Genomic DNA, 27126 nt, shown 5'->3' with positions numbered 1-27126 from the left:
TGTCGAAAATTTGACAAAAAGTCATAGTATAGTATGTCGTCGAAAATTTGTCAAAAAAGTCATACTTTAGTATGTCGTCCAAAATTAGTCAATAAAGTCGTAGTATAGTATGTCGTCCAAAATGAGTCAAAAAAGTCATAGTATAGTATGTCGTCCAAAATTTGACAAAAATGTCATAGTATAGTATGTCTTCCAAAATTTGACAAAAAAGTCATAGTATAGTATGTCGTCGAAAATTCGACAAAAATGTCATAGTATAGTATGTCGTCCAAAATTTGACAAAAATGTCATAGTATAGTATGTCGTCCAAAATTTGACAAAAAAGTCATAGTATAGTATGTTGTCCAAAATGAGACAAAAAAGTCATATTTTAGTATGTCGTCCTAAATCAGTCAAAAAAGTCATGGTATAGTATGTCGTCGAAAATTTTACAAAAATGTCACAGTATAGTATGTCGTCGAAAATTTGACAAAAAGTTATAGTATAGTATGTCGTCGAAAATTTGACAAAAAGTCATAGTATAGTATGTCGTCGAAAAATTTGACAAAAATGTCATAGTATAGTATGTCGTCGAAGATTTGACAAAAATGTCATAGTATAGTATGTCGTCCAAAATCACTCAAAAAAGTCATAGTATAGTATGTCGTCCAAAATCACTCAAAAATGTCATAGTATACTATGTCATCCAAAATTTGACAAAAAAGTCATAGTATAGTATGTCGTCCAAAATGAGACAAAAAAGTCATAGTATAGTATGTCGTCCAAAATGAGACAAAAAAGTCATAGTATAGTATGTCGTCGAAAATTTGACAAAAATGTCATAGTATAGTATGTCGTCGAAAATTTGACAAAAATGTCATAGTATAGTATGTCGTCGTAAATTTGACAAAAAGTCATAGTATAGTATGTCGTCGAAAATTTGACAAAAAGTCATAGTATAGTACGTCGTCGAAAATTTGACAAAAAATGTCATAGTATAGTATGTCGTCGAAAATTTGACAAAAATTTCATAGTATAGTATGTCGTCGAAAATTTGACAAAAATGTCATAGTATATAGTATGTCGTCGAAAATTTGACAAAAAGTTATAGTATAGTATGTCGTCGAAAATTTGACAAAAAGTCATAGTATAGTATGTCGTCGAAAAATTTGACAAAAATGTCATAGTATAGTATGTCGTCGAAGATTTGACAAAAATGTCATAGTATAGTATGTCGTCCAAAATCACTCAAAAAAGTCATAGTATAGTATGTCGTCCAAAATCACTCAAAAATGTCATAGTATACTATGTCATCCAAAATTTGACAAAAAAGTCATAGTATAGTATGTCGTCCAAAATGAGACAAAAAAGTCATAGTATAGTATGTCGTCCAAAATGAGACAAAAAAGTCATAGTATAGTATGTCGTCGAAAATTTGACAAAAATGTCATAGTATAGTATGTCGTCGTAAATTTGACAAAAAGTCATAGTATAGTATGTCGTCGAAAATTTGACAAAAAGTCATAGTATAGTACGTCGTCGAAAATTTGACAAAAAATGTCATAGTATAGTATGTCGTCGAAAATTTGACAAAAATTTCATAGTATATAGTATGTCGTCCAAAATTTGACAAAAAAGTCATAGTATAGTATGTCGTCCAAAATGAGACAAAAAAGTCATACTTTAGTATGTCGTCCTAAATCAGTCAAAAAAGTCATAGTATAGTATGTCGTCGAAAATGTGACAAAATGTCATAGTATAGTATGTCGTCCAAAATGAGTCAAAAAAGTCATACTTTAGTATGTCGTCCAAAATGAGTCAAAAAAGTCATACTTTAGCATGTCATCCAAAATGAGTCAAAAAAATCATAGTATAGTATGTCGTCGAAAATTTGACAAAAAAAGTCATAGTATAGTATGTCGTACAAAATCACTCAAAAAAGTCATAGTATAGTATGTCGTCTAAAATTTGACAAAAAGTCATACTATAGGATATAGATATACATATATATATATATATATATATATATATATACATATACATATGTAGGCCAATCTGTCCCTCGTAATTGTTTGGACACCCCTGGTCTAAACACTTCAAGTTTTAAAGGCTCAACCCACCCAAAGTCTGCAGCAAGAATGCAAATGAAAACCATTTTTCCCCTAAAAAAAACCTTTATTTTTCAAATTGTCAACATACATGAAACATTTCGTTTCTTGATGAATACGCCGTTGTCGTGTTGTTCAGTCAGCGAAAAACACGTGAATACCCTGATGTTCAGCAATGCAAATCAGGCAGTTAACTTCTGATGAGACTTGATGAGACTTGATGATGATGCTACTGACGTGTCTGCTGAGAATCTGCTGGTGACAGACAGACAGACAAACACCGCAGTACCTTATGACGCAGAGGATCAGAGACTACCAGACTACAGTGGCCTGGAAGTGCAACCCACTATTACAAAAAATATGAAACACTTTTACAAAAGCCCAAGTACCAAATGACCTGGAAGTGACCCTGGAAGTGACCTGGAAGTGATAAAACGAGCGCTCAATTCTTCTTTAATAGTTTTTTTTAACAGTAAGACACAGTAATATTTAAAGGGCCACTTCATCAAAAAAATGTGTGTTTTTTTTACTAATTTCCAGAGATAAATGTGTTATTGCTCATCAGACAGTGGATCTGAGATACACGTCAAAGTCACTTCCTTCAAAGAAAACAAAAGCCTTACACTGCTCTTTACTGTGTTTCTGTCAAGTTTTAAGTGGAAAAAATAAAATAAATAAATAATAGAAAAAAAATGGTCACACAGCAGCTTCATAATGATTTTAAGTTTATTCTTCATTTGACCAAGTGGGGGGAAAAAAATGGGGATTTTGGGGATTTGTAAAAAGCACTTCTGGGCCACCGTACTGGACTGATTCAGTGCATGGACAGTGGTGTAAAATAAAAAAGTTCTTCAAGTCAGAAGTTCACAGTTGTCAAGGAGGAAGAGTCTTCTGCAGTCGTCTGATCATGATGACGATGATGATGATGTTCAGCTTGAGTTAAATGATGCGAGCGTTGAAGGTCGTCCACAGTGACGTGACATCACTGTCAGCTGATCGTCTGAAAGGAAAAGAAAACAACAAATATGAGTAAAAAAACTGCACATCAACACAAAACATGATCCACGTGTTGTCATCATCATCAGCAGCAGCAGCAGCAGCAGCAGCAACTTTAATTTAAATAAAAAAAGATCCTGGATGATTTAATCCCACTGCGTCACATGGTCTCATCCTTCTTTTTTGGGCCAATTTTCACCCTCTGTCTCAATTCATTCTCTCTTCTTTTCTTTTTTTTTTATCGCAGCGACACAATTCACAATCACACTCACTCACACACACACACACACACACGCACGCACACACACACACACACAGACAGCATGTAGTTTATGCAAATGATCAGTCTTTCATGCTCAGACTTGAATGGGACCTCGACAAATCACACCACACACACACACATACACACACAGAGGTTTGTGCAGATATTCTTCTGAGGACACTTTATCCTTAATCTTAAATCTGACTTTAATCCTACATGTCCAGTTGCTTGGTGAATCAGAATCTAACCCAGATTATTCACATTTTAGTTCTTCACTTCTTCCTCTTTGTCAAAACGAGGTTCTGCCTCATTAGGACCAGGCTTTGGTCTCCATGACGACGACTAGACCTGAAAAAGTCAGTTTCTTGAACACACACACATTCAAACAGTCTTGTATAAAGTACCTTAAAGGGATACTTGAGTAAAAGTACAAGTATATTACCTGAAGCGGAAGTCACTTTTTATTATTATATTACTTAAGTAAAAGTCTTAAACTATATGACATTTACTGTACTTAAGTGTCAAACGTAATTTTCTGATGTAAAATGTACTTAAGTTTAAGACTGGAAAAGCTCTACATAAATACAGACCATAATACCAACTCCTCTTCTGATTTTATTTGACAGTAACGAGTAACAAAGACAGTTAGAGGAAATGTAGTGGAGTAAATGTAAAAGTTGCTAGAATCTATAAATAATAGAGTAAAGTAGAGATACATGAAATTTGTACTGAATTAAATACAGTAACAAAGTATTTGTCCTTTGTTTAGTTGCAACACTGCATTTAAAACACATTTATCAATGTACTTACTATGTAACTCGAAATGTAATATTTGGATTTCAATTACTCGTTACTACCAAATAAAATCAAAAGAAGAAGGGTTGATATTATGGTCTGTATTTACATATATATAGCTTTTCTAGTTTTTAATGTTTTTACTTAAGAAATTAAGGAAACTTGAGTACAGTAAATGTCATATATTTTAAGACTTTTACTTCAGTAATATTCAAAAACAAAAAGTGACTTCAGCTTCTACCAAAGTACTTTTACTCAAATATCCCTTTAAGGTACTTTATCCACGATGATGCAATGTCCTCTGAAGTCATGGAAACCAGAGTGTGTGTGTGTGTGTGTGTGTGTGTGTGTGTGTGTGTGTGTGTGTGTGTGCTCGCGCGGGTGTGTTTGGATGATGAATGTCAAATTCTTCGTTTTTCCCAGGGTCTGGGAAGTGTCTGAAAAGAGGGAGGGAGGCTGTCGAGCCTGTGTCCAGCTGTTGGGACGCTCTCTCTCTCTGTCTCTCTCTCTCTCTCTCTGTCTGTCTCTCTCTCTGTCTGTCTCTCTCTCTCTCTCTGACAGGCTGTGCTTTTCAGCAGCACATAGCCAGGTCACCCGGGCTGCTGCCATAACAACGACACAGCCTCTCTGTCATTGTAACGCCATGCAGACACCAAAGAGCCTGAGGATGGATGGATGGATGGAGGGAGGGAGGGAGGGAGGGGTGAGACGGGGGGGAGGGGGGAGTAATGACAGGAGTGAATGAGGAGTCGAGACATTCCTGCCCCCATGAACTTGAACTTGACTGACTTGTCTGGGGAGAATGGAAATCCAGCCCTGGGAGACTTTTCTCTGTGTTTCAGCTTCTGAAAAAGTTTAACACGTCCGGGGGGGGAGAAAAAAAAAAAACCTGTCATGTAACTAATGAATGAGCCGATGTTTAACAACGACAGTGAGAGAAAGTGTGAATTTTAAAAAGCAGTTTGACCAAAAAACACTGTTTGTAGCTGTGTTTGTGAACTACACTGTAAAATATTTGACTGAACATTCACAGTTAAATTAGTTGCTGTGTACTCCCTGCTGTATTTTGTATAGTCAAATACTGTAAAGTGACCATTATTACAGTGTATTATTGTGATTTAGAAGTATTTTCCATGTTTAGTTTACTTCAAGTGTCACCACAAAAATATAGTTTTACACTGTGAAATGTGCTTAATTGTGAAATAACAGTTTAAGTCTGTGAAATTGTGGAAATGATTCAATAAAATTGAATCTCACCTACAACAAAAAGAAGAAAACAGACCTTGATGATGACAATAATCATCATGAAGATCATTAAAAATAATTCTGTTATTCTGAAATTAAAAGTAAAATAACACATATTGTTTCCCATGGTACAACAAAAATGATTATCATTAACTTCATTGCAATGAAGTCTCACAGTATCTGCGGCACCGTGAGCAGCTGAGTTCCAGCTGAATCTCCCGAGACAGTCCAGATAAAGACAGCGAGGAGCTGCAGCTCAATAATGTACAGCGTTTATCTCCTTCCATCAGCCTCGGGATCTGTGTGATATGCCTGTTTGCTGTGGCCTAAAGCTCTGTGAATGGGGGACTGGTCCGCATCAGGGGTCTTAGCTGCTCAGGCTCGCTCAACCATGGGAAAGACGGAGCCGTGAAAGGTTCCCCGCCGCTGTTACAAAGCCAAGAACAAGCCATAGCAGGATAATCGCGTTTATCCCCCCCCAGATTAAGACAGGATTGCAGCTGCAGTGTCCTGGTGGAGGTGGACAGGGGGCTGCAGGGAGGTGACGCTGTGTGTTTGGCCCGGCTTTGGTACAGTTTGGAACGATAAAACCCTGATTTTTACCGCGGTGTAAAACGGGGGCCACTTTGTGATAGCTGTGATAGCTATACGTAAATATTCACGCCAGCGTCACACAATGTGTTGTCCATCAATGAATTCAAGAAAGACAAATATAAACGAACAAAGGTAAAATAAAAAAAAGGGGATGGAAGCAGCAGTTAGCCGCCAGGAGGCGACTCCAATGGCTGCAAGAAGAAACCACTATTTGAAGGGAAGTCTATGGGAAAATGAGTCACCTACTTACATGATTTATAACGTCACAAAACATTTTTCCTGGTGAATTAATGGTCTCACTTTTCTTACATTATAAGTTAAAAAAAAACAAACAAACACTGTTGACCAGTGGAAGGACTGTCATGTGACCCTTTAGGTCAAGAGGCTCAAACTCAAATGACCTGAAGGACATCGAGTGTCAGGTGGTGCCGATGAAGTGGGAAAAAAACCAACATAATACATAACAATGATGATATTTGTGATGATATTTCATAGAATTTAAAAATAAAAGTGTTTGTTCTGATATGGAACGATACAATGTTTACAATAAAAATAAAACCTGAAAGAAATAATAATTATGACTTTATATTAAGTGGAGGGACTCTAAGAGAAGGGAGCAATCAAAATGTGAAAAATTGTCTTCTACTTTTACGTCGTTTTTTTGTCGTTTTTCAGGAAAACAGATGTCAGCAGTCTATTCCAGATATTGTTCTTAGTCGAAACACAAGTCTGAACCAAGGCTTTACCGTTCCAAATTGTACCGATCGTACCTAGCCAAGCTAGCAAGACTCCTTGTTAGCAAAGACTTTCATTGCTACAAATATAGCGATGGAACAAGCTAGCACACACGTCTTTGTCATTGATCGATAATAAGTGTCTCCACAATCTTTTCTCATCTTGCAATACAGTGTACGAACACTTTATGATGTACATACAGCTCTGGTGCGTGATAGCCGTCGTTTACGTTAACTAGCAAAGTCAGCTAAGAAGCGTAGCCGTCACAGCTCAAGTTGGTATTTTTTAGCAGAGTATTTATGTCAAGAGATGTGTGTGGCGTTAGATTTATGTCTCATACAATAAATATCTGTTTGTAACTTGTAATTTTGGATTTGACAAATAAATGTGTATTTGTAAAGATATGTTTTCCATGTGTAAATCTGTGTGTACATCGTTTGTAGATCACGCTATGTGATATATGATATTTATAAGACAAATCTAACCCCATAAATTGTCATTTAAGTGTTGTGATTTATTGTGTTGTGATATCTTTACAATACAGATTTACCAATGTTTTGCGTTAGGTTAAGTTAGGAATTAACTCATTTCAGAATTGTGTAGGCCTCATATTTAAGGGCATTTAAATCCCTTGCCACAATTGTTCAAATGTGGCAAAGAAGGACAGACATGTATCCTAATGGCTCTTTGTTCTTGTTCATAAACATTAGTTCAGGCATGTGACTGACCACACACACACACACACACACACAGTCACTGTGACAGAGAGTCACTCAGACACAAGGAGGCAGGAAGACAAAGGGCTAACTTTGAGCAGGAGACGCTCTCACGGCTGCAGTGTTAATGCAGTCATCTGCCACTGTCTGGTCTGGAGTGTGAAGTCTGCACCTCACTGCTGCTGCTGCTGCTGCTGCTGCTGCTGCTGCAGACTCTCACACATCACACATGTAATGTTGGGGGAGTAAAAAAGAAAAGGTGTCAGTCCTTTGTCAAGTGCTGCTTTCACAGAGCAGCCATTGTGGAGCAAAGCCAGGATCGGAATGATAATGTGGACGCTGCTGTTTAACCAACAGGTTCTGTGCATCAGTGCTTTACACGCGTGTAGCTGCTACACGTGGACTTTTAACAAACATGGAAACCTCTCAAAGGATTCTCAAATCCGACAGAGACAACAAACTTTTAAACCGATTTTCAACGTTTTAATCGCGAGAAAGCGCTGACTGGACGATCCAGTTGGAGCCGCAGGACCACACACACCTTTATGTGTTTAATCAAACGATTTCAAACTGGAGGAGATTCCAGGGACTTGGGATCTCACAGAAACTCGCGTGATTTAACGTGACTTCAGATTATAAACAGACACGGAGGCGCAGACCGTCGGCGTCATCAATTAATAGCTGCTCTGTGTGTGAGTGTGTGTGTGTGTGTGTGTGCGATGTGTTGTACAAGTTACGGTTCTAAACAAAAGTATGCGACATCCGTTTCCCAGTCGACTCGCTCTCGTTGGTTCAGTCGTAAATATCAAACATGTTTAATACTTTACAATTTGAAATCAGGGAAGACTGTGACAGGTCTGTTAATCCCTCACACGCCAGGATAATTCGGCCAGATAATCTGTTCAAATAAACCTAAAATCAAAAGACACCCACGATTGTCAGAAGAGCCAGATTGGGACTGAAATCTGCCCAATTATCCTGTAGTGTGGGGCGGGGCTTACATTTGACTGAAATTGTACTAAATTGACAATATGCATGTTCACTTCCTTGTTGTTGTTTTTTTTGTTTCGTTTTTTAATAATCCAGGCCGACAATTTCCAGTAAGCTTTCAGCCAACGACACAGAGGCAGAAGTTACCAAGTGTTAAGCAAAGAATTATAGAATTTGGCAGAATTTAACACACATATTTTTTGTCACCATGTTGAATCCTACTGCAAAACGATGTCAACGTTTTTGAAAGTTACCCATGACAAACTCAAATTTCCCCCTTAACAACTGACCGGAAGTTAAGGGCTGCTTAATTTCTTAACGTTGGATTAACACACCCAGATAATGCTCCGTACACTACACTATGTTGGACTATTGTCACAGTGTACTCGTACTAGACCCATTCACTCACTCATTCACACAGACCAATTTCCATCACATGTCTTTTGTAGCTTTTCACAGCAACTTATGGCACTTTTTCCATTTTACAGTTCAAGCACGACTCGACTCGACTCGACTTGACTTGTTTTTGCTTTTCCATCAGTAATCGTACCTGATACCTGGTTGTTGCTTGTTGCTTGTTGGCTGGTTACTCGATTAATCGATTGTTAATCGTTTAAGTAGAATGCAGGCTCTGAATAAAACTTTTTAAAGATTTATGCAGAATTGCTTTATTCAAATTAGGGTACTTTTAAGTCATTAATCCATGGGAAATTAAATCCAGGCAGAGAATAAAATAAAAGAAAATAGCAATAATCTTTGAATGTTAACAGATTCAATTTGAGCTGGTGAATTTACTTGGTTTTTTTTAAAGGTTTTTTAAATATATGCATTTAATTTATAAAATAGCCATACTTTGGCAACAATTATTTGTTTTATAACGTTTAGTGAAAATAAGCCTTAATTGAGCTTCAGCCTTGGTCATTGATTTTGAGAATTGTATGTTGAACAATTTTAAAATCCATTTATTAATGCATGAAAAAGCAGAGGAAGATATCAGACTATATTGCAACTTTATATAAACATACCCTTTTGTATAATATCGTTCTAAAATATCTTTGTTGTGTGTGTGTGCTGCATTTAAATGCATTGTTTTTATTTAAACTATGAGTAAAGTCTGAGTAAAATTGAATATAAAAACAATAACAGTAGAAGTTTTTCTTTCTGTTTTGCAATCATTATTTAAAACTGCAGATTTTCTTGGACTTTATTAAATTAAAAACTCGACCATGAACGATTCAGACTAAGTCACGTGTGAAAATAACCTGTGCGTGATTTTGATTCTGCTGCTGCTGCTGCTGCTGCGCCTTTAAATCTTCATCTTCTCTCATCTTCGTTTCTATGCAATTATGTTAATGAGCAAAGGCTGGAGCCGCGCGCGCGCGATGCTTTTCTCCTATATTTCTCACCTTTTGTTTTTAAGAAGCCCTGCTGCTGCTTTTATTTATTTATTTATTTTTTTTAATCTTTTTCTTTTATCCACGCCGCAGTTTTCGGCCTGGCAGAGAATAAATAATCTAACTGAGAGAGAGCGCGCGACTGTCGGATAAAATACTTTTGTAAGTGGACTTAATATGTACAGCTTTTATTTATTTCTATACATATATACATATATATATATCTGTAGTTTATGTTTTAGAATGTCGGTAAATTTATATATGCATATATATGTTCTTGGTGAACATAACAAAAAAAAAAGGATCATATAATTCTCTTATTATTTTGTTTCACAATCAAGGCCAAAAACGTACACAATACATTAAAACGTGACCAACAAATAAATATATAAATAATGATGTGTTGGCGAAGAGTCTCTGCTGTGCGCACAATTTGCTCATTTGAATATTCTTAATGTCACTTCCCCAACAACACGTTTTATGATTGGTTGAACGCGCACGTGCAATAAATAAATAAATAAATAAATCTGCAGCCAGTATTAATTCCGACAAACGGAGGAAAGATGTTTAAATGTTTTTTAAAGGTGAAAAACAAAGACGAACTGAGAATTAAGAGCGTTGAAGTGTTTTTCTTAAATAAACTGAATTCATTTTGTTTTTATCTTTTACCAAAAACGGTGCTTTTGTATAAAAAATAAAATAAATAAATATACATATAATTCGTTAATTTAAAATCTTCATCAAATGAACCTCCAACGAAAATGTGCGTCTGTTCCTCGTCCTGTCACTTTTATATGGATTTTTTTGGTAAATATAAATAGATAAAAATGTGTTTTCTCACAATTCGAATCGAATAGAATCGAATAGAATAGAATATAACAGACAGATAAAGATTCAGGAGAAAACTTTTATTTATTTATTAATGATCAGTTTTCGGTTTCTTCATATGTCATGGTTCACTCAACTGTCCTTCTGAACACGACATGAACGAAAGAACCTACAATAATAAATAATGTAAAATTCGATAATAAAAAATACTTCCTTTAAATAATAATAATACACTTTTACAGTGTCTTATTACTGTTGATTAGGGAGGAGTTTTAAAGTGTTGTTTTTCTACTTATTTTCTCCATCTGAAAATTCAAATCTTATTTTATAAATCTTGTTTATTATTAACATTATTATATATTTATTTATGATGTATTTTAGGTCTGGGACCTGCAGCACGTTTATCTGACTCCTTTCATTTACTTTTATAATGTTATTATTTATTTCACAAAAAAACGAGTGACGTTTATTGATGTTATTTTAAACAATAATAATACTTTAACAGTGACTTGATAACTTCAGTTTATCAATCATTTTCAATTATCCAGTGTTATTATAAATGATGCTACAGCGACTTTTCTTTACTTAAGTGTGTCTTTTTTTTTTTTACTTTACTCAACACGTGAGTCGCAATTTAAATGTGTTTTATGAACACATTCTGTCAGTTTTTTAATGAATGAGAGTAGAAATTCACCAGTTACATAAGGCAGGAAGGTTACATTTATATATATATATATATTTATATATATATATATATATATATATACTGTATATATACATATATAGTATAAAGCTTTTAGTATAAAATAAATATATCACCATTAAAATCTGGCCATCACTAAAAAAAAGTGATACAGTGGACTCAAGTGGAGTTAATTGACCTGTGAGAACGTGTCCCCTCATGACATCATCGCAGACCACATCACATGACCACATGTGCAGGAATTCAGCACTGAGTTACACACACACACACACACACACACACACACACACACACACAGACTCAAACTATGACTCACCTTCACACGGCCTCGCTCACTCGTGTGACCTCACAAATGATCATGTGACGTCACTGACGATCTACACACACATACACACACACACACACACACACACACACATCCATTTTAGAGGCAGCACGACGGCTCCATCGTCAAGATGGCTTCCTTCCATACACACACACATACACATACACATACACACACGATAACAGTGTTCACACGATAACAGTGAGGGAGGATGAACTCACACACTTCATTCACACGTTCACCAATTAATGAATAAGTTTGTCAACCATTGTGTTCTCTTTAATTCATTACCACTACACAGAGAAGTTCTTCTTAGACAGACTAAATAAAAAGATTGTCCCCAAACTTAAATTTAAATCTTTAGCCTTAAACTTCACCCAGTGCCTCAGAAATGAGGTTCTGCCTCATTAGGACCAGGTTTTTTTGGTCTCCATGAGGACTCTACTGGTCCTGACGAGGTCAGTGTTTGTTGTTGTTGTTTAAATGTTCATAAATCAATATTCTACGTTAAAGACGGAGCGTGTGATTGGTTCAAACGTGTCACGTGATCTTCCTGCTTTTAAGATTAGTGACATCATTTAATGCAAAATTTTGTGGAAAACTATTTTCACAGGAAATTAGTAATTTCTCCAAATGTGAAGTTTGATTTCGAAAAAGTTTTGACTCATTTATGAGATCAATTTTTGATGAATAATCAGTCGATTGAGTGATTTCTTGCTGCTTTGAGTTAAAATACCTGAGGAAATGTCCTTGCTTGTCTTTCTCCTCCTTCTCCTTCTCGTCTTGTCGTCACAGCGGGAGGTCGAAGGTCATGGAGGTCATTCCTACTTTCGGTTATCTAGCTTTATGAAGGACGGCTAACACTCATACAGCTAGATAACCAAAGACAGGAACACACTCCGCTCCGCTCTGCTCCGGGTTTTTGTCCCCACAACCAAAAAGTCTCCAAAAGTTTCCTGCAAAAAAACAACAAAAAATTGTATTCTTTTATTTAAAAATTAAAAAAAAAACACCTAAATGAATGATGTTCATTCAAACTAAAGTGAGCACATTGTTGATATATGCATATTTTTGTTTGAACTTAATTGAAAGTAACATTTTCTATTTAGAGAGAATTATAAAAGTTGTACCTTGGGTTATTTATATAGAAATATATATATATGTAAAATTAAAGGAAAATGCCTTAAAGCAGAGGAAGAAGGAGCCAAGGAAGTATGAAAAGGGTCCTAATTTTAACAAATTAATTTCTATACTTCATTAAATCATTTTAAGTATATAATATGAGCTCTTTTTGCACTTTACTACATTTACTTTGCTTCTTTCACTGCTTTAAAACATTTTATTTTGGGGTGTGTTTTTTTTATAAATGATCAGATTATAAAGTTGAGAGTATTTAATTCTCTGTTACTTTTATTTATTTTTTAAAGTTTAAAGTTTAAACTGGTTCTGATTTTATTTGGTTTTTTTTAATATTTGGAATTTTTATAATTTTTTGTTGTTAAATTTATTCTGGAGGACTAAATTATTTATTTACAGTGCAAATGACAACAAAACAAGATCAAATAAACAGATTTTCTTTTTCTTTCTTTCTTTCTTTTCATGTGTTCATTATGATATGTAAGTATTTAAGTCCAAATGCTTTCAAATAAAAGTTGGAATCAAAAAGTCTAATTCTAATAATCTATTTCTAATAAAAGAAAACTTGTTTCATCTGAAGTTGTTACAGTAAAAAAAACTGAATTCATTTTTTTTAAATTAAATTATTTAGATAGAGTCTAAATAAAAAATAATAATAATAATAATAGTGTTTATCCAGTGTCTTGTGTTTTCTCGTTAACTTTATTGGTGTTAATTTGTAGTCATAAATTAAAATGTACAAACACTAACGCCTCCTGATTTTGTGTTTTAATTTATTTGAATGTCATTTCTTTAGTTTGTATATATTTATATAGTTATTAACTTTATTATTCTCAACACTTTATCAGTCACACTTTAAGGTACATATGCAAACTTTTTAACAGTCTAATTATTTATATTTACATTTTTCTTGAAGAAAAACTCTTCCTTATTATGAACTTCTTTTATTGTATTGTAATAGTTTTTCCATGTTTGTAAGTAAAATAAAAACTGCACACATGTCTACAATAAACCCCTAAATACTAGTTTGTTTTAGAATTGATTTAAAGCCCTCCATGGTTTGACTCCAAACTATAGAGACTATTAACAATTATTAGTTTGACTAATAAATTATAAGTATTATTATTTTAGTTTGTTTGCTCCATAAAAATCATTGAAATGTAGATGTTCTCAGATCTCTTCTTTCATCCACAAACTCAATCATTCATTTGTCATTTGGAACAAAAAACCCCAGAAAATATTCATATTAAAGCATTTAAACCTCTAAAACTGAATAACCATTATAAAACAGTTTAATTTAATGAATTCATTGATTTATCGTTGAAATCCCACTGCAAACTATATTGAGATATTTTAATTCCTTATTTAAAAAATAATTCTCTTTAATCCCTGCTTAAAATTTAAAAATGTGATGTTTTATTTTATTAGATTTAAACTAAAACCTGGTTTATTGTAACACTTTTACTTCAGTGAACGTTAATTTTTTTACCTCTGTCTGATTTAATTTGACTGTTTTTTATCATTATTATAGTCTGAGTCTGTGTATGATTTAAATTGACTTTATTTGTTTATTACGTGTTAACTCTGTCATGATGTTTCATGTGATTTTGTTTCAAAGATTTTAACTATAATCTGGTCTCTACTAACAGTTTTTCTAAATTAATTTACTTACATTTTTTCACCTCAGTTTCACAATGAATAAAGACCATTATTATTATTATTATTGTTATTATTATCATTATAATTTCATGTCTATGAATGTGTAAATAAAGTGTGACATAAACTGACTTGACTTGCAAAGTTCAGTCTGTGTAAAATCTCTCTATAAATCTATAATACTGATGATGATTCGATATTTGTGTGATGTAATCAGTTTGACTTTAATTTTACTTTCTTTTACACATAGTTTTGATAAATAAAGAGAATCATCTTTTATTATTTTGTAAATAGTCTCTAATAATAATAACAACAATATAATAAAATGTGAACTCACGCTTCTCTTTGTCAAGTGTACGTGTGAGTGACGTCAGCGGGTTTAATTCGGATTAAATTCCTTGACATACAGTGAGTGTCTATCTATCTATCTATCTATCTAATATCAGAGCAAAAAAAACACTCAAACACTCACTTTCCATCGTCCTGCATGGATCCTGCGCCTCCACAGACACACACACACACACAGGTTCCTGTGGTATAAGTGGCGCGTGCAGGCAGCAGTAGCATCATCATCATCTGAGCTCACGTGCAGGTGAGTGAGCGCGTGGATCAGATGGATAAATCCCCCTCTCTCTCTCACACACACACACACACAGCATTCACCATGCAGCCGATCTCGCGCCTCCCACGCGCTGTGGCTGCGCGGATGAAAGAGGTTTGTATCCTGTGATGATGATGATGAGGTTTCGTGTTTTTATCCTCTCTGCAGCGTGGATCTCCTCCTCCTGCTCCTCCTGCTGCAGCTGCTGCTGCTGCTGAGGACGATGATGATGATGTGTCTCCTCTCCTCCTTCTCTCTTTTACCCCAAACGCTTCCTCCTGCGATGACGTCACGGCGACGCCAAATTGCTGGCAACCAATCAGATGCAACCATTTTTACTCCTAATGTTCAATCAGATCAAGAAGAACAATATTCTTTTCTTTTTATAGATAGATAGATAGATAGCGCTAACAAGATAATTAGTTATTGAACTTATTTTCCACTTTTAGTTTTCATTCATTCATTCATTCATCTCCTGCTTCACCCTCTCAGTGATGGTGGTGGCAGTTGCTGTCCCATCTGATGATGATGATGTTGGGTGAGACGGGCTATATTTATTACTCCAGTTCCCCCAAGTGGTCGTACATAGAATTACACCAGTGCAGACAGATTCTAATTAGGGCCCTGAGCACTCACACAGTGGTGCGAGGACCTATATTGTACTTGTAGGAATTATTATTTAGGGCCTGAGCGACAAATGCCATGGATTTGTGAGAGGAACCCATCGTTATTCCTTCAGATTATTATTATATCTGTGGTTTGAAAACGTGCATGAAAACACTTGAAACTTTGCATAGAGGCCAAATCTGGTAAAAATGCGACATTGGCATAGTTCCCGGACCTGTGCATTGCTCAAGGGCTCTATAGCGCCCCCCTAAGGTTAACACAGAGGCAAAATTGAGTTTCAAAGAATTTCCCAAAACTTGGTGGGAAGATGTTATAGACCAAGACGAACAAAAAAGTCGACCATGACCACGGCCTCAACACAACAGGAAGTCAGAATTAGAATTTTGGCGATTTGCACCCTACGTAAATGGGCAAACTTGTCAGAGCACGTTTGGTGCGTTGCTCAAGGGCTCTGTAGCGTCCCCCAAGGTGAAAAAAGAGGCAAAATTAAGTTCCACAGAATTCATCACTGAACATTAACAACATGACAATAATAATATGGAGGTAATATTACTGTAATCAGCTTATTTATAATGCAATTGTTGGCTCAATCAATGGTTCTTTATTTGTAAAGCACTTTTCATACACACACAGGTCCGTGCAGCTATTCTTATGAGGACACTGCATTGACTTGTATTAATTTGGACAAACTAAACAAAGTGTTATGCTTAACTTATGCCTAACATAACTTTAAACTTAACCTAACCACAATTCAAATCTGAGCCCTAATACTATTCAAAAAGTAGTATAATAACTGAGCCCAATTAAAAAAGAGAGATTTAAAAAAGATAAATTAATAAATAAATAAATGAATAATAGGGATTAAAATAAAAATAATAAGATAAAAATACAAAAGCGTAAAAAATTAACACAGTAAAAAAAAAATAAGAAAATATAAACTCACATATACGGAAGAGGATTAGGGCCACATGTAAAAAAAATGGAAGAAAGAAAAAAATTATAAAACAGCATGAATTGAGAAAACCTCTTTAATCTCAGAAAGCTTTAATCTCAGAATTCTGACTTTTTCTTTAATCTCAGAAAGCTTTAATCGCAGAATTCTGACTTTTTTCTCAGAATTCTGACTTTTTCTTTAATCTAAGAATTCTGACTTTAATCTCAGAATTCTGACGGATTTTAATCTCAGAATTCTGACTTTAATCTCAGAATTCTGACTTTCTTTAATCTCAGAAAGCTTTAATCTCAGAATTCTGACTTTTTCTTTAATCTCAGAAAATTTTAATCTCAGAATTCTGACTTTAATCTCAGGATTCTGGCCTTTTCTCAGAATTCTGACTTTTTCTTTTTTGTCAGAATGCTGACTTTTTCTTTAATCTCAGGAATCTGACTTTAATCTCAGAATTCAAATTTTTTCTTTAATCTCAGAATTCTGACTTTAATTTCAGAATTAATGCTATTTTATTATCATTTTCTTTCTTTTCTTTTTTTTTCTTTTTTTTTACATGTGGCCCTAATCCTCTTCCGTACACGCACACTTCACACACTGGTATAGTGAAATGACCACAGTTTGAGAACCATGCCTCGAGACAATAATAGCAAATTAGCGACATCCTGTGGTGAGACTGCAACAAGTGCAACAACCACAGGACTCCTCCTCTGAACTACGGTGGCCTTATCATACCATAAATGAAGTAAACACACTTTCAGAACTGTCTCTGCCTTTGTACCACCTACTTCTACTTCTACTTCGTTGGTTTATGCATCAGGTGAACGTGGGCGGAGCAGTTCTTTTTAGTTTCATTGTAAACAGCCCTATGTCATCTGAGATTGGCACCTGCAACCCTCATGTGGAGGATAAAGCGGTAGAAGATGAGTGAGTGAGAGTGTAAATATCTGCTGCTGGTTTGTGGACAAACCCTTTCGTCTTGTGAGCTCAGTATAAAACCATTAAAACCAATGCATAATATATTCAATTTCTGCCAATAGTCTGTCCAAAATTTAACCCCATTGGCCAGTTCACATGTCCACCTATCTCTCCCCTGTCTCTGTCCCTCTGTATGTTGCCATAAAGATCTTCATGTCTCCATCTTCAAACAGTAAACTTGTGTGAAAGGTCTTTTTGAAGTTCTCGGTGAAGGTCAGGTCAGACTCCATCCTGACCCTGTTGGCCCAGATCACCGTCGTCCCCGGCTGACAGAAATGCTTCATGGTAGCCAGGAGCTCCTTTAAGAAGTCGTGGTGATAAACCACGTCTGCCGCCAGCACGTAGTCGTACCGGTAGACGGACGCGGGGAAGGTGCGTTCCATTTCGAAGCTCCAGGAAAGAGTCGTCACCTGGGGCAGCTGTCGGCACCGCCCCCTGGTGTTCCTCATCACGTTGGCCCTGAGGTTACTCAACACCTCCGGTAAATCTGTGGCTGTGACTGAGGCTCCTATGAAAACAAGAGAAGGAAAGGGAACGGAGTGCTTCAGTGAAAATAAAACAATTATATATATATTGTATATATATATACATATAAATATATATATATATATATAAATATATATATATATATATATATAAATATATATATATATATATATAAATATATATATATATATACACCTACAGGAGGTGTATATAAATATATATATATATATATCTACATATATATGTATGTATATGTATATATACATACATATATGTATATGTATGTATGTATATATATACTGTATATATATATATATATTAACATCTATGGATTTGACCCCCATGGTTCTCAAAATGTGGTACATTTACCACCAGTGGTACGTGAGCTCCCTCTGGTGGTACTTGGAGGAAAATACAGAAATACTGTTCTACTGTATATAGCAGGGTGAGTGATCGGAGTGCTAAGGAACCTTGACTGGAGTGTGTTAGAAATGAACATATTAACAAAATAATAAATAATAAAAATGACGCCCAATGTATTTTAACGTTTGTGATAATGGTGTTACTTCAAGTGCTCAATATTCCAAGAATCTGCTAGTTTTACCGTTATTTGCACTTGTGTCTAATTTTTTTACATGAAGTCAATCACACACACATAATACTATTATTTGTACTTCCATGGTCACATTGCTACGCCGCTTGAGAGGAGAGGCAAACATCTTCTTAAGGTATGATAAACTACAGGAGGTGTACATTTTATTTGATGAACCTTTTGATAAATGAGCGGGGGCCATATTTAGCTTAGTTTAGTTTAATTTAAGTTTTTTTTAAGTTAGTTTAGTTTAAGTTTGAGTAGTTTTAGTTTAAGATTCCAGGAAGATTCTACTTTTCCTGGAAAATATTTACATTTAATAATGCTTCTTTAAAAAGTACATCAGTAACAAATCATGCAGTACAACCTAATGAATCGTGGATACGATACACGAGCAAATCATTTATATAAATACAGTCGTCACCTAAGAGACTGGCCACGATGGCTACCAGTCCTGTTCCTGATCCCAGTTCCAGAACCTCCTTCCCCTGCAGGTTCACCATCTCCCTGTTATTCTCCAGGAAGGCGCACAGAGCCAACGCCTGAGTGGAAGTGGAGTAAAAAAGAGTCAAGTCGACTGTATTTCTATTACATTATTTGAAAACAATCAGAGTTCACTATAGTGCTTTTACAAAGGTAAAGTGTAGACATAAACAAAGAAATATAGCCAATCATTAAAGCACCTGAATTTGTCCATATAGTGTACATGACATGAGGTGAGATGATAAGATAAATGCGGTTTGTAGCACAAGAAACACTCACCGCTGGCCACATGACGGCTCCAAAGGAGTCTAGGGCTTCATAAATGACAATGTCATGTCCTACGTAGTTGTAGATGTCTTTACCGAGGCTGAAGATGACCCTGGGATACCACGCTACAGTTTGTGTTTGTCCTGTCCATGAACACCAAACGGCAAATCAGTACTTTGTCATGTGCAGAATGTGAGTGTGAATGGTTGTCCGTTTCATACGTGGGTTCTGTGATAGACTGGTGAGGTTGACTCACCTGTACCTTCTTCGGCGCTGGCTGTGGAGCTGCTGCAGTTTGAATCACAGGCCTCGTCACCCTCTTTCTCTCCATCACACTCGGCTTTTTCTTCCTCATCATCTCCCAGAGTGACATTTCCCTGTTGACCAATAAACAGAGTGTGTCTAGTGCTCGCACATATAAGGTTACTTTTGCACAAATCCGTTGCAACCTTTGGATAACACACTAAACGGAACCAGTCTGTATTGGTAGGTAGAAACAGGTCTTACAGGCTAACCAAAGCCCCTTTTCTGAAGCTAACTCCACCCAAATCTTGATTTTAAAAAATGCTAATAAGTGCTGAGTGAGGCAGGGGGGATATACACTGGTTCACACCTGGTAATTGATCATATTTATATTCATGTGAGCCCCTACTGTGGCTATGATGCTAGTCATGCTAACTGACCGGCTAGCTAGTCATTGGGGGTGTGCTGCATGTGGGACTGAAAGAGTTGAGTGAGCATATTATGTTTGTTTTTTTGTTTTTTTGTTTTATTGTAATCTCAATAACAGACATGTCAGAAGACCTTAATCCAGTGGTTCTGTAGTACCATTGTAGAGCTACAATGCTAATGGTACGCAACACACACACACTAACCTTTAACCCAGCTAAGACATCACATTTTTGGTGATTTTTCTGTGGTATGTTATAGGCACCACATATAGGCCTGGCATGTTTACTACAGTGTTTAGTGTCATTTAAAGGTGTTTTAGGGGGTCAAACAAAGCCATGTTCTTCAAACATCTTCTTTTAAGAACAAAAAAGACAAATATTGCATCTGGAAAGTTCTGTTTTTGTGTGTGGATAAAGCCAAAAGCTAATTACAACTTAGGTAAAGTCGAACACCTTGTGCTAACTGCTAAATCTATCTAACAGGGGTATGTGTATGAGAGATCAGCCAAAGATGTGCACTATGCATATGTAAAGTATATCAAGTGCTAGTTAGGCATGATGGGGTGTCCAAGACTAAAAGTGTCATTAAAATACTTGGTATCAACCAGCGTAAGAGGACACTCATCTGATGTATTAATATGATGCCCCAGATTCCAAAACCATTGCTATACTCACGTCCAAAGTTTCTTTCGGGACGGTTTCTTGTCCCACAAAATGATAATCCTCTTCGTCTGCTTTGTTGAGCAAAGACGGAGGCCAGGTCACCTGGAGGGCTAATTCCTTGATTTGTGAATCATCTGATAAACATCAAAGTCAGACATTCAACATTTTTGGAGTCTACATTAAAAAAGGAAATAAACCTTGAGTTGGTCATCTTACATTTTCCCTCATCTTCATCTCCTCCTTCTTCTTCTTCCTCCTTCATTTTGGGTCTCATGTAATTTACTTTCTCCACAAAATATGTAGACAAAGTATTCATGTGGAAAGCTCTGTTCAGTAAATCAGTTGCACATGAAAAACAGAGAAGAAATTTCAGTTTAAAGGTGCTCTCTACAAATAGTTCACTCTTTCAAATCTATAAAGTAAAATTCTTATGCCCAACTTGCAACTTACGACCTACCTGCTGCTGCTGCTGCTGCTTTCCGGTGTAAAAAGCGTGGATATGTGGAGTGAAAATACTGTATCTGTAGACTGCGGACTGCAAGGTTATACCCTCAGCATCCTGATGGACACACCCATCTTCATCACAAGGACACCGGGGGTATTTTTAGATGTGGGCCCAAAGAGAAATCAACACGAGCAGGTTTCAAGAACGGAGCGCACGTAGATTCACAGACACACAAAAACAACAACAACAAAGATAGTTTGGAGAGGGAGCCAGACGGGACTGCCACATTACGGCTGCAGATCCGTGCTCCTGGACCTCTCTGTTGCTGCTGCTCTGGAAGCTTCCACGGTCTGTAATGTCAAACTAAATAAACCTGCATGATCGTAAGATGAATTGTAAAACAGCAGCTTTCTAGCTTTAACCACAAAATAACTTTTTAAATGATGACTGGACGTCAAGTTCAGATCATGTTTCATTGGGAATGCATTAGACTTGCATGGGCATCCACAAATAGTGACATGGGGGGGGTATAAGCACCGCCAGGAACCACGCCAAAACATGACTTGTGTTTGATTTGAAAGCATCCTGGCAAAGGACCATTGAATGTAAGGTCGTGAACTTTCTATGTCAGCTGCAATTTGATTTGTCTTTTGTCAACAAATCCTACATTTGTCATCAAAACCTCATTTGTCTTCTACACCCTGTACAGGTTGCCAGTCCATCACAGGGCCACATAGAGACAAACATCCATCCACACTCACAGTCAATTTAGAGTGTCCAATTTGCCTAATCCACAAATCTGCATGTTTTTGGGCTGTGAGAGGAATCCCGAGAACACACACACACACACATGGGGAGAACATGCAAACTCCATGCAGAGAGGCCAACTCAGGTCTTCTTGCTGCAAATCATCAAAACCTATTTTTAAAGATGTGCTCTGGAACTTGCCCTGCATTAGCCTTGATTACTTCACTCGACGTGGTAACAGGATCAGCCTGGCATGCAGGACAGTATCAAACCACCGGGAAAAGCAGGGGCCTCCCTCCTATAATATGCACCTCGGTTAGACCTCCATCAATTTTGAGCAAGAAGTTTAAGTTTCAGGTATCGCCTCCGTCCAGGACCCTTTGACGCGATAATAGGGATCGGGCGGACCCACAGTAGCGCAGCTGTGTTGTTGATGTGGTGCAGCCCTATTTGGAAAAAATACAGTATGATCTGTTTTCTTCATAAGAGGCAACACCTGATGCTTGTTCCATTTCCAGCTGGAGCGTATTTGTATGAGCGGACAATCATACGCGGTGCTTCACTGCCAGCATCCGCAGAATCTTTAATCCGACTCTTTGTGCTTCTTCCCTTTCAGCAGCCGAACAACACGCATCACCACATGAGGATGAGAAATAAGAGGATAGAAAATGAGCCTGACAATGTTGGGAGGACTTGGAATCACAACTAAGAGATCAGATTTATCAGGTCACACAGTAATAAAAGCAGGTGGTTCCTAACGACTCCATCCACAAAAAAATGGTGACGTGGTGGTGTTCATGTTACTGAAGCAGCACAAACTGCCCAATATGGACGTGATCTTTAATTTGACCTCCGTAAACGTGTTTTGCTGGTGATCATACTCAAGCAAGCCTCGAACTCAACCGTCTACCAGTTTTGGGGGCTTTTGTTTATGTGCCTTACGGATGGTTTTTGGTTATCAAAGAGTTTGCAGTCATGTCAGTTTCACTTTAAAGTTTGTGTTGTTTTTATTGTTGATCAAGTAAAGACGAAAAAAAAAAATCAACTAACCAGCCAATAGGATTGGGAGCAAGGTACATCATCATCATCAACTCTAAAGTTCCATTTACCTGTTGAATGCAAAGCTAGTTGGGTCAAAATAGAACAGAACATACAGTAAATCAGTTTCCTGAGACATGTGTAAACATGGTTGACAAGCTAGCTGGCCAGTTAGCTAGCTGGCCAGTTAGCCAACTGGCATTACCATCTCTTGTAACCCCTACCTCAAACATTAGCCCTTAACTTTAACCTTTACCATGAGATTTTTATTTAGTAGGCCGTAGTCTTTTGGTTTTCTGGCTGAAGCTAACCAAGAAGTAGCAATTCGATATTGAATAGCCATCTATTCAATAGTTGCTTGGGTCAGTTTGAGTGGAATCTATGGGAAAATGACCACACTCGCTGGTATTAATTGCAGTTTCAGTTCTCCAACAGAGCATGGTGTCAGTTTTGTGCAATTTATCATCCAACCAGAGTCTCTGACCTTCCTGATGTGAAACCTCAACCCACCCCAATTTGAGATTCTGGAAGCTTAAAAGCGGTAGTTCAGATTTTTATGGCCGATGTCATGACTGTTTGCCACATGGTCACACACATTTATATTTTAAGATACAGATTTAGCTGTACTTAAATGATCAGCTGTCAGTCATGCTAGTAGGCTAACAGTCCAGTTGTTAATATTCCCCTGATGACTAACTCAAAAATAAACAGCAGTAATGGCTATTGGGACAGTATTGGGACATTTGCACAAGATTCATTAAAAATACTCAACAACTACACTTTCCCGTTTAGAAGGACAGTTTATAAATCAGATGGCAGTCACATACATTGTATTGTCAGTCTGTGTTCAGACTTTAGGCAGCAGCCTCTCTGTGGTCTGTGGTCCTCGTGTCCCTCCTCCAGGCTCTGTACAGTTTGATACTGAGGCTGGGAAGGTCATACAGCTCCTCCAGGTGGAAACGCTGCTGGAAGCGATCCACAAAGTTGTTCTCTGGGTCCAGGCGGAAACGCATGGCCCAGAAAATGTGTGTGTTTTCCTGGCACAGGTAGTCAAAGGTGTCCATCAGCTCGTCCAGGTAAGGGTGTGCGTACACCACGTCGGCTGCCAGGATGTAGTCGAAACAGTGTGTGGTGCGAGGAAAACGCTTCGGCACCTCCGCACCCCAAATGAGCTCAGTGACCTGGAGGTGATTTTAAGTTGATTTATATCAACTAATTTTTTCATGCCTACAGTATGAAAAGTCAAAGAAAAACGTACCACTGGGATGTACTTGCATCGGCCCTTGGTATTGCGCACAACGTTGTACCGGAGGTTCCCCAAGACATCTGGTAGGTCAGTGGAGGTCACCTTAGCACCTGAGGAGAAAACATTAAAGATAATTACATACCAACATCTGAAACTGAACTATTAAGTCAAAGGGAGTGAAAACCAGAGCAGGTTTCGTACCCAACAAGCTTGATACAATGGTGACAAGTCCAGTCCCAGCACCCAGTTCAATCACATTTTTGTCTGTCAGGTTGTATTTATCTCGGTTGGTCTCCAAGAAATGGCACAGCACCATTGCCTGTTGGGAGACACATCATTTATTGTCACTGGCTGAAAGTGAGAGGGACACACAGAAGGTGAGTAACGCCATTAAAATGTCTGGACGCACCGAAGGCCAGAGTACGGCTCCGTAGAGGTCTGTGGACTCTTTGATGCGGATCTCCAGATCAGAAAACATGTAGCCCTCCCAGGCCTCCGGGCCGATGACAGACGGGTGGAAATTCCGAGCCATTATTGTTTGAGCCAACTCTGCTTCCAAAAGAAGAGACAGACGTCATGTGTTATGAAGTGACATGATATCAGGCCTTACAGATTTGGCTAAAGGAAGTTTGGGAGACACTGATGTATGTAAAAACCTAGTCTAAGTCCAACATTTACAAAGTTTAATAATGTAAATACACTCATTTCTCTCCCGTCTAGTGCTAAAATACAATTTTGTAATATTTAGTTCCGCTACACCTCTCACCAGTTAGAACGGACTTCATCTCATCATCCTCTTCTACTCTTTATTTGGCTTTTTCCACATGTGAGAATTAAGTAATGTAGTTTTATTAGTGTGCCAGAACTTGCTTTGAGAACAGAACTGTCAACCATATGTGAGCCACCAGCTTGCAGCCTTAAATCCTTAGGTTGGGCCCTTCCTCATTGCTCCAAAGTCAAGGATTACTGTTTTTTGCAATTCCCACTTAGACTATTATATCTATATCGGTAGATGCTCTAGGTTGGGATCTTTTCCTGTAGAAAAAAAACACTTTTATAGAGAAATAAGAGTTTCCTGATGTAGCAGAAATCCTACTGTGACAGTGCTCAAAACAAAACAACACAAAACATTCTCACAATTTTCATCAAACAAACTTCAAACCCCCATTAAAATGTGTTAAAAGGTACTGCATGATACTGACAATATGGGTCCTAAACAGGTTTGTCTGCGGTTTCCACAGTGGCCCTACCCGTATGTGCCCACTTATAGCTCTTTTTCATGATACAGTTCTCAGCTCTACTTGACTCGACTCTACTCGATTTGGTATCAGGTACCTTGTTTTCCATTAGCCTACTCCACAGTACCCTAATGGAAACGTGAGGGAGTCGAGTTGAGCCATGCTAAGCCATGCTAGAACCTTACAACGAAAAGCACCATAAATGGGCATAGGCTTCAAAGGTCCCATATGATTTCAGAATCGCAGGTGGGGCCACCATGGAGATCATGCACAATCCTGCTTAGGACCCATATTCTCAGCCTGAATGTAGCCCTTACGGGGCTCACATGGACACGCTGGCTGTGATCTGGCAGGAAAAAGGGCTGTCGAGACATCACACGCCGTCTTCTGATTGAATGCAAATGAAATCGAAGGCACAGTGTGTAAAATTTAGCAACATTTCTTAGTGAAGTTGCCCGTACCTCACGCTTCCCTTCCAAGCGTGTCGCACACATTGGTCCTTTGACATACTGCAGCCTTGAACCAGGCAGATGATTTATCATTGTTTTCCTATCCTATCACATTACATGGTAACATTCATTTCCCCTGCTCTATAAATGGATCACAAGTTCAGGCCCATGATGCCTCCTCTGATCCTGTGAAACCTCATGCTCCTGGGTCAGACTTCAGCTATGCATCACTGTGCCCATCCTGGATGCTCAGATACTATGACACACAGCTTCAGTTATACACGGCACTGGGTTAGAGGAAAGGTCAGGGCAGCCCCCATGCAGGAGGACCTCACAGGCGATCAGTTTAATAGGTTTATAGGTCTATAAATATCTCTGTTATACTGGTTGTTAACAAGCAGAGAGACACTTGTTCACAGGGGATCAATATTTCTACACACACTTCTTGCAAACTAGTTAACCAACGTCATGAAATCAACATAGAGAAAACTAATTCTAACCTTCTTGTTCACGCTTAGATTCCTCCACAGTGTTGGACTGTTGAGCGTCCATGTCTGAAGACGTCCAAGCACGGGGGCAGGGACGCCCAAAGCAGAAAAACCTAACCCGACAGCCGTCCCGACTCTGTAGCTGATGCAGATGATGTTCTCTGGATCCAGATCGGAGTCCGGATCTCCGGCAGGAGATCTTTGCTGTCACCTTCTATGGTTTTAAGTTGCACACAGAGGCCGGGTTTCTTAGCTTCTTTGCCCACATATCTCATACTCCAGGGCTGCGCTTAAACCCACTCACTCATGCTGTAAATGTGACTGACAGCAACACCTGCTGCAGCCAGGCTGCTGAACTGGAGACTGGGATCAAGAAAGGAGGAGGAGGAGGAAAAAGGGGAGGAGGAAGTTAAAACAAACAAACTAAAATAAATAAATAAGTAGAAGTTCAAGCAAAAGTTGATACTCACTCTCCAGCCACTACAGCTTCTGTCACCCGTCTCTTCTGGTTCGTACCTTTATTTCACTAGGAAGCCACACTGAGATCAGAATCTCACTAACAAGTGAAACCTTGACTTAAAGTTGCTTTTCTCTCATTTTAACCAAAGCAAGACAAGAAAATCACGTTCTCTTTCAAATTAAATTATCATGACCTACATTAAAGCAATGGTGCGTAACTTCTGCGTATGAACGAATGT

At 37.5% G+C, this 27126-nt stretch overlaps 2 protein-coding genes and 1 long non-coding RNA gene across 4 annotated transcripts; all 3 read right to left on the bottom strand.

Annotated features, from left to right (window-relative positions):
* Window positions 1–2142: 2142 nt before the first annotated feature.
* On the bottom strand, window positions 2143–15273 carry LOC131459156 (uncharacterized). The gene is made up of 3 exons (XR_009240209.1): window positions 14936–15273; window positions 12407–12626; window positions 2143–3087 (listed from the first exon to the last, which is right to left on the bottom strand). It is a non-coding gene; the product is annotated as an uncharacterized LOC131459156 (long non-coding RNA).
* A 956-nt stretch (window positions 15274–16229) lies between these two features.
* Window positions 16230–21335, bottom strand: LOC131459144 (protein-lysine methyltransferase METTL21C-like). Of its 2 annotated transcripts, none has more exons than XM_058628607.1 (7): window positions 21235–21335; window positions 20994–21103; window positions 20790–20911; window positions 19700–19820; window positions 19456–19586; window positions 19118–19235; window positions 16230–18123 (listed from the first exon to the last, which is right to left on the bottom strand). In XM_058628607.1, the coding sequence occupies exons 2-7, from the start codon at window positions 21091–21093 to the stop codon at window positions 17720–17722; spliced, it is 996 nt and encodes a 331-aa protein (XP_058484590.1). In that variant the 5' UTR covers window positions 21094–21103; window positions 21235–21335; the 3' UTR covers window positions 16230–17719. The 2 variants fall into 2 exon arrangements, with proteins under 2 accessions (XP_058484590.1, XP_058484591.1); XM_058628608.1 differs by having other exon boundaries at window positions 19706–19820.
* Window positions 21336–22951: 1616 nt separating this feature from the next.
* mettl21e (methyltransferase like 21e) lies at window positions 22952–27046 on the bottom strand. The gene is made up of 6 exons (XM_058629833.1): window positions 26899–27046; window positions 26441–26791; window positions 24663–24802; window positions 24455–24572; window positions 24266–24363; window positions 22952–24188 (listed from the first exon to the last, which is right to left on the bottom strand). Exons 2-6 carry the CDS (start codon window positions 26490–26492, stop codon window positions 23862–23864), a joined length of 735 nt encoding a protein of 244 aa, XP_058485816.1. The 5' UTR covers window positions 26493–26791; window positions 26899–27046; the 3' UTR covers window positions 22952–23861.
* Window positions 27047–27126: the final 80 nt, after the last annotated feature.

The sequence above is a fragment of the Solea solea genome, chromosome 5 (genome assembly GCF_958295425.1).
Source record: "Solea solea chromosome 5, fSolSol10.1, whole genome shotgun sequence".
NCBI lineage: Eukaryota > Metazoa > Chordata > Actinopteri > Pleuronectiformes > Soleidae > Solea > Solea solea.
Note: the sequence above shows the minus strand (reverse complement) of the source record. Positions and strands in the feature narration are given on the sequence as shown.

Bases quoted from the DNA above. Each gene is read 5' to 3' on its own strand.
- mettl21e (XM_058629833.1), bottom strand. From the start codon at position 26,492: ATGGACGCTCAACAGTCCAACACTGTGGAGGAATCTAAGCGTGAACAA. The intron at 24,803-26,440 runs GTTAGAATTAGT...TTTTGGAAGCAG, and splicing joins ATCTAAGCGTGAACAAGAAG to AGTTGGCTCAAACAATAATG. The intron at 24,364-24,454 runs GTACGAAACCTG...TTTTCTCCTCAG, and splicing joins CATTGTATCAAGCTTGTTGG to GTGCTAAGGTGACCTCCACT.
- LOC131459144 (XM_058628607.1), bottom strand. From the start codon at position 21,093: ATGAATACTTTGTCTACATATTTTGTGGAGAAAGTAAATTACATGAGA. The intron at 19,236-19,455 runs GTGAGTGTTTCT...ACTTCCACTCAG, and splicing joins GAGCCGTCATGTGGCCAGCG to GCGTTGGCTCTGTGCGCCTT. The intron at 18,124-19,117 runs GTGACGACTGTA...TTGTTTTCATAG, and splicing joins CATCGTGGCCAGTCTCTTAG to GAGCCTCAGTCACAGCCACA.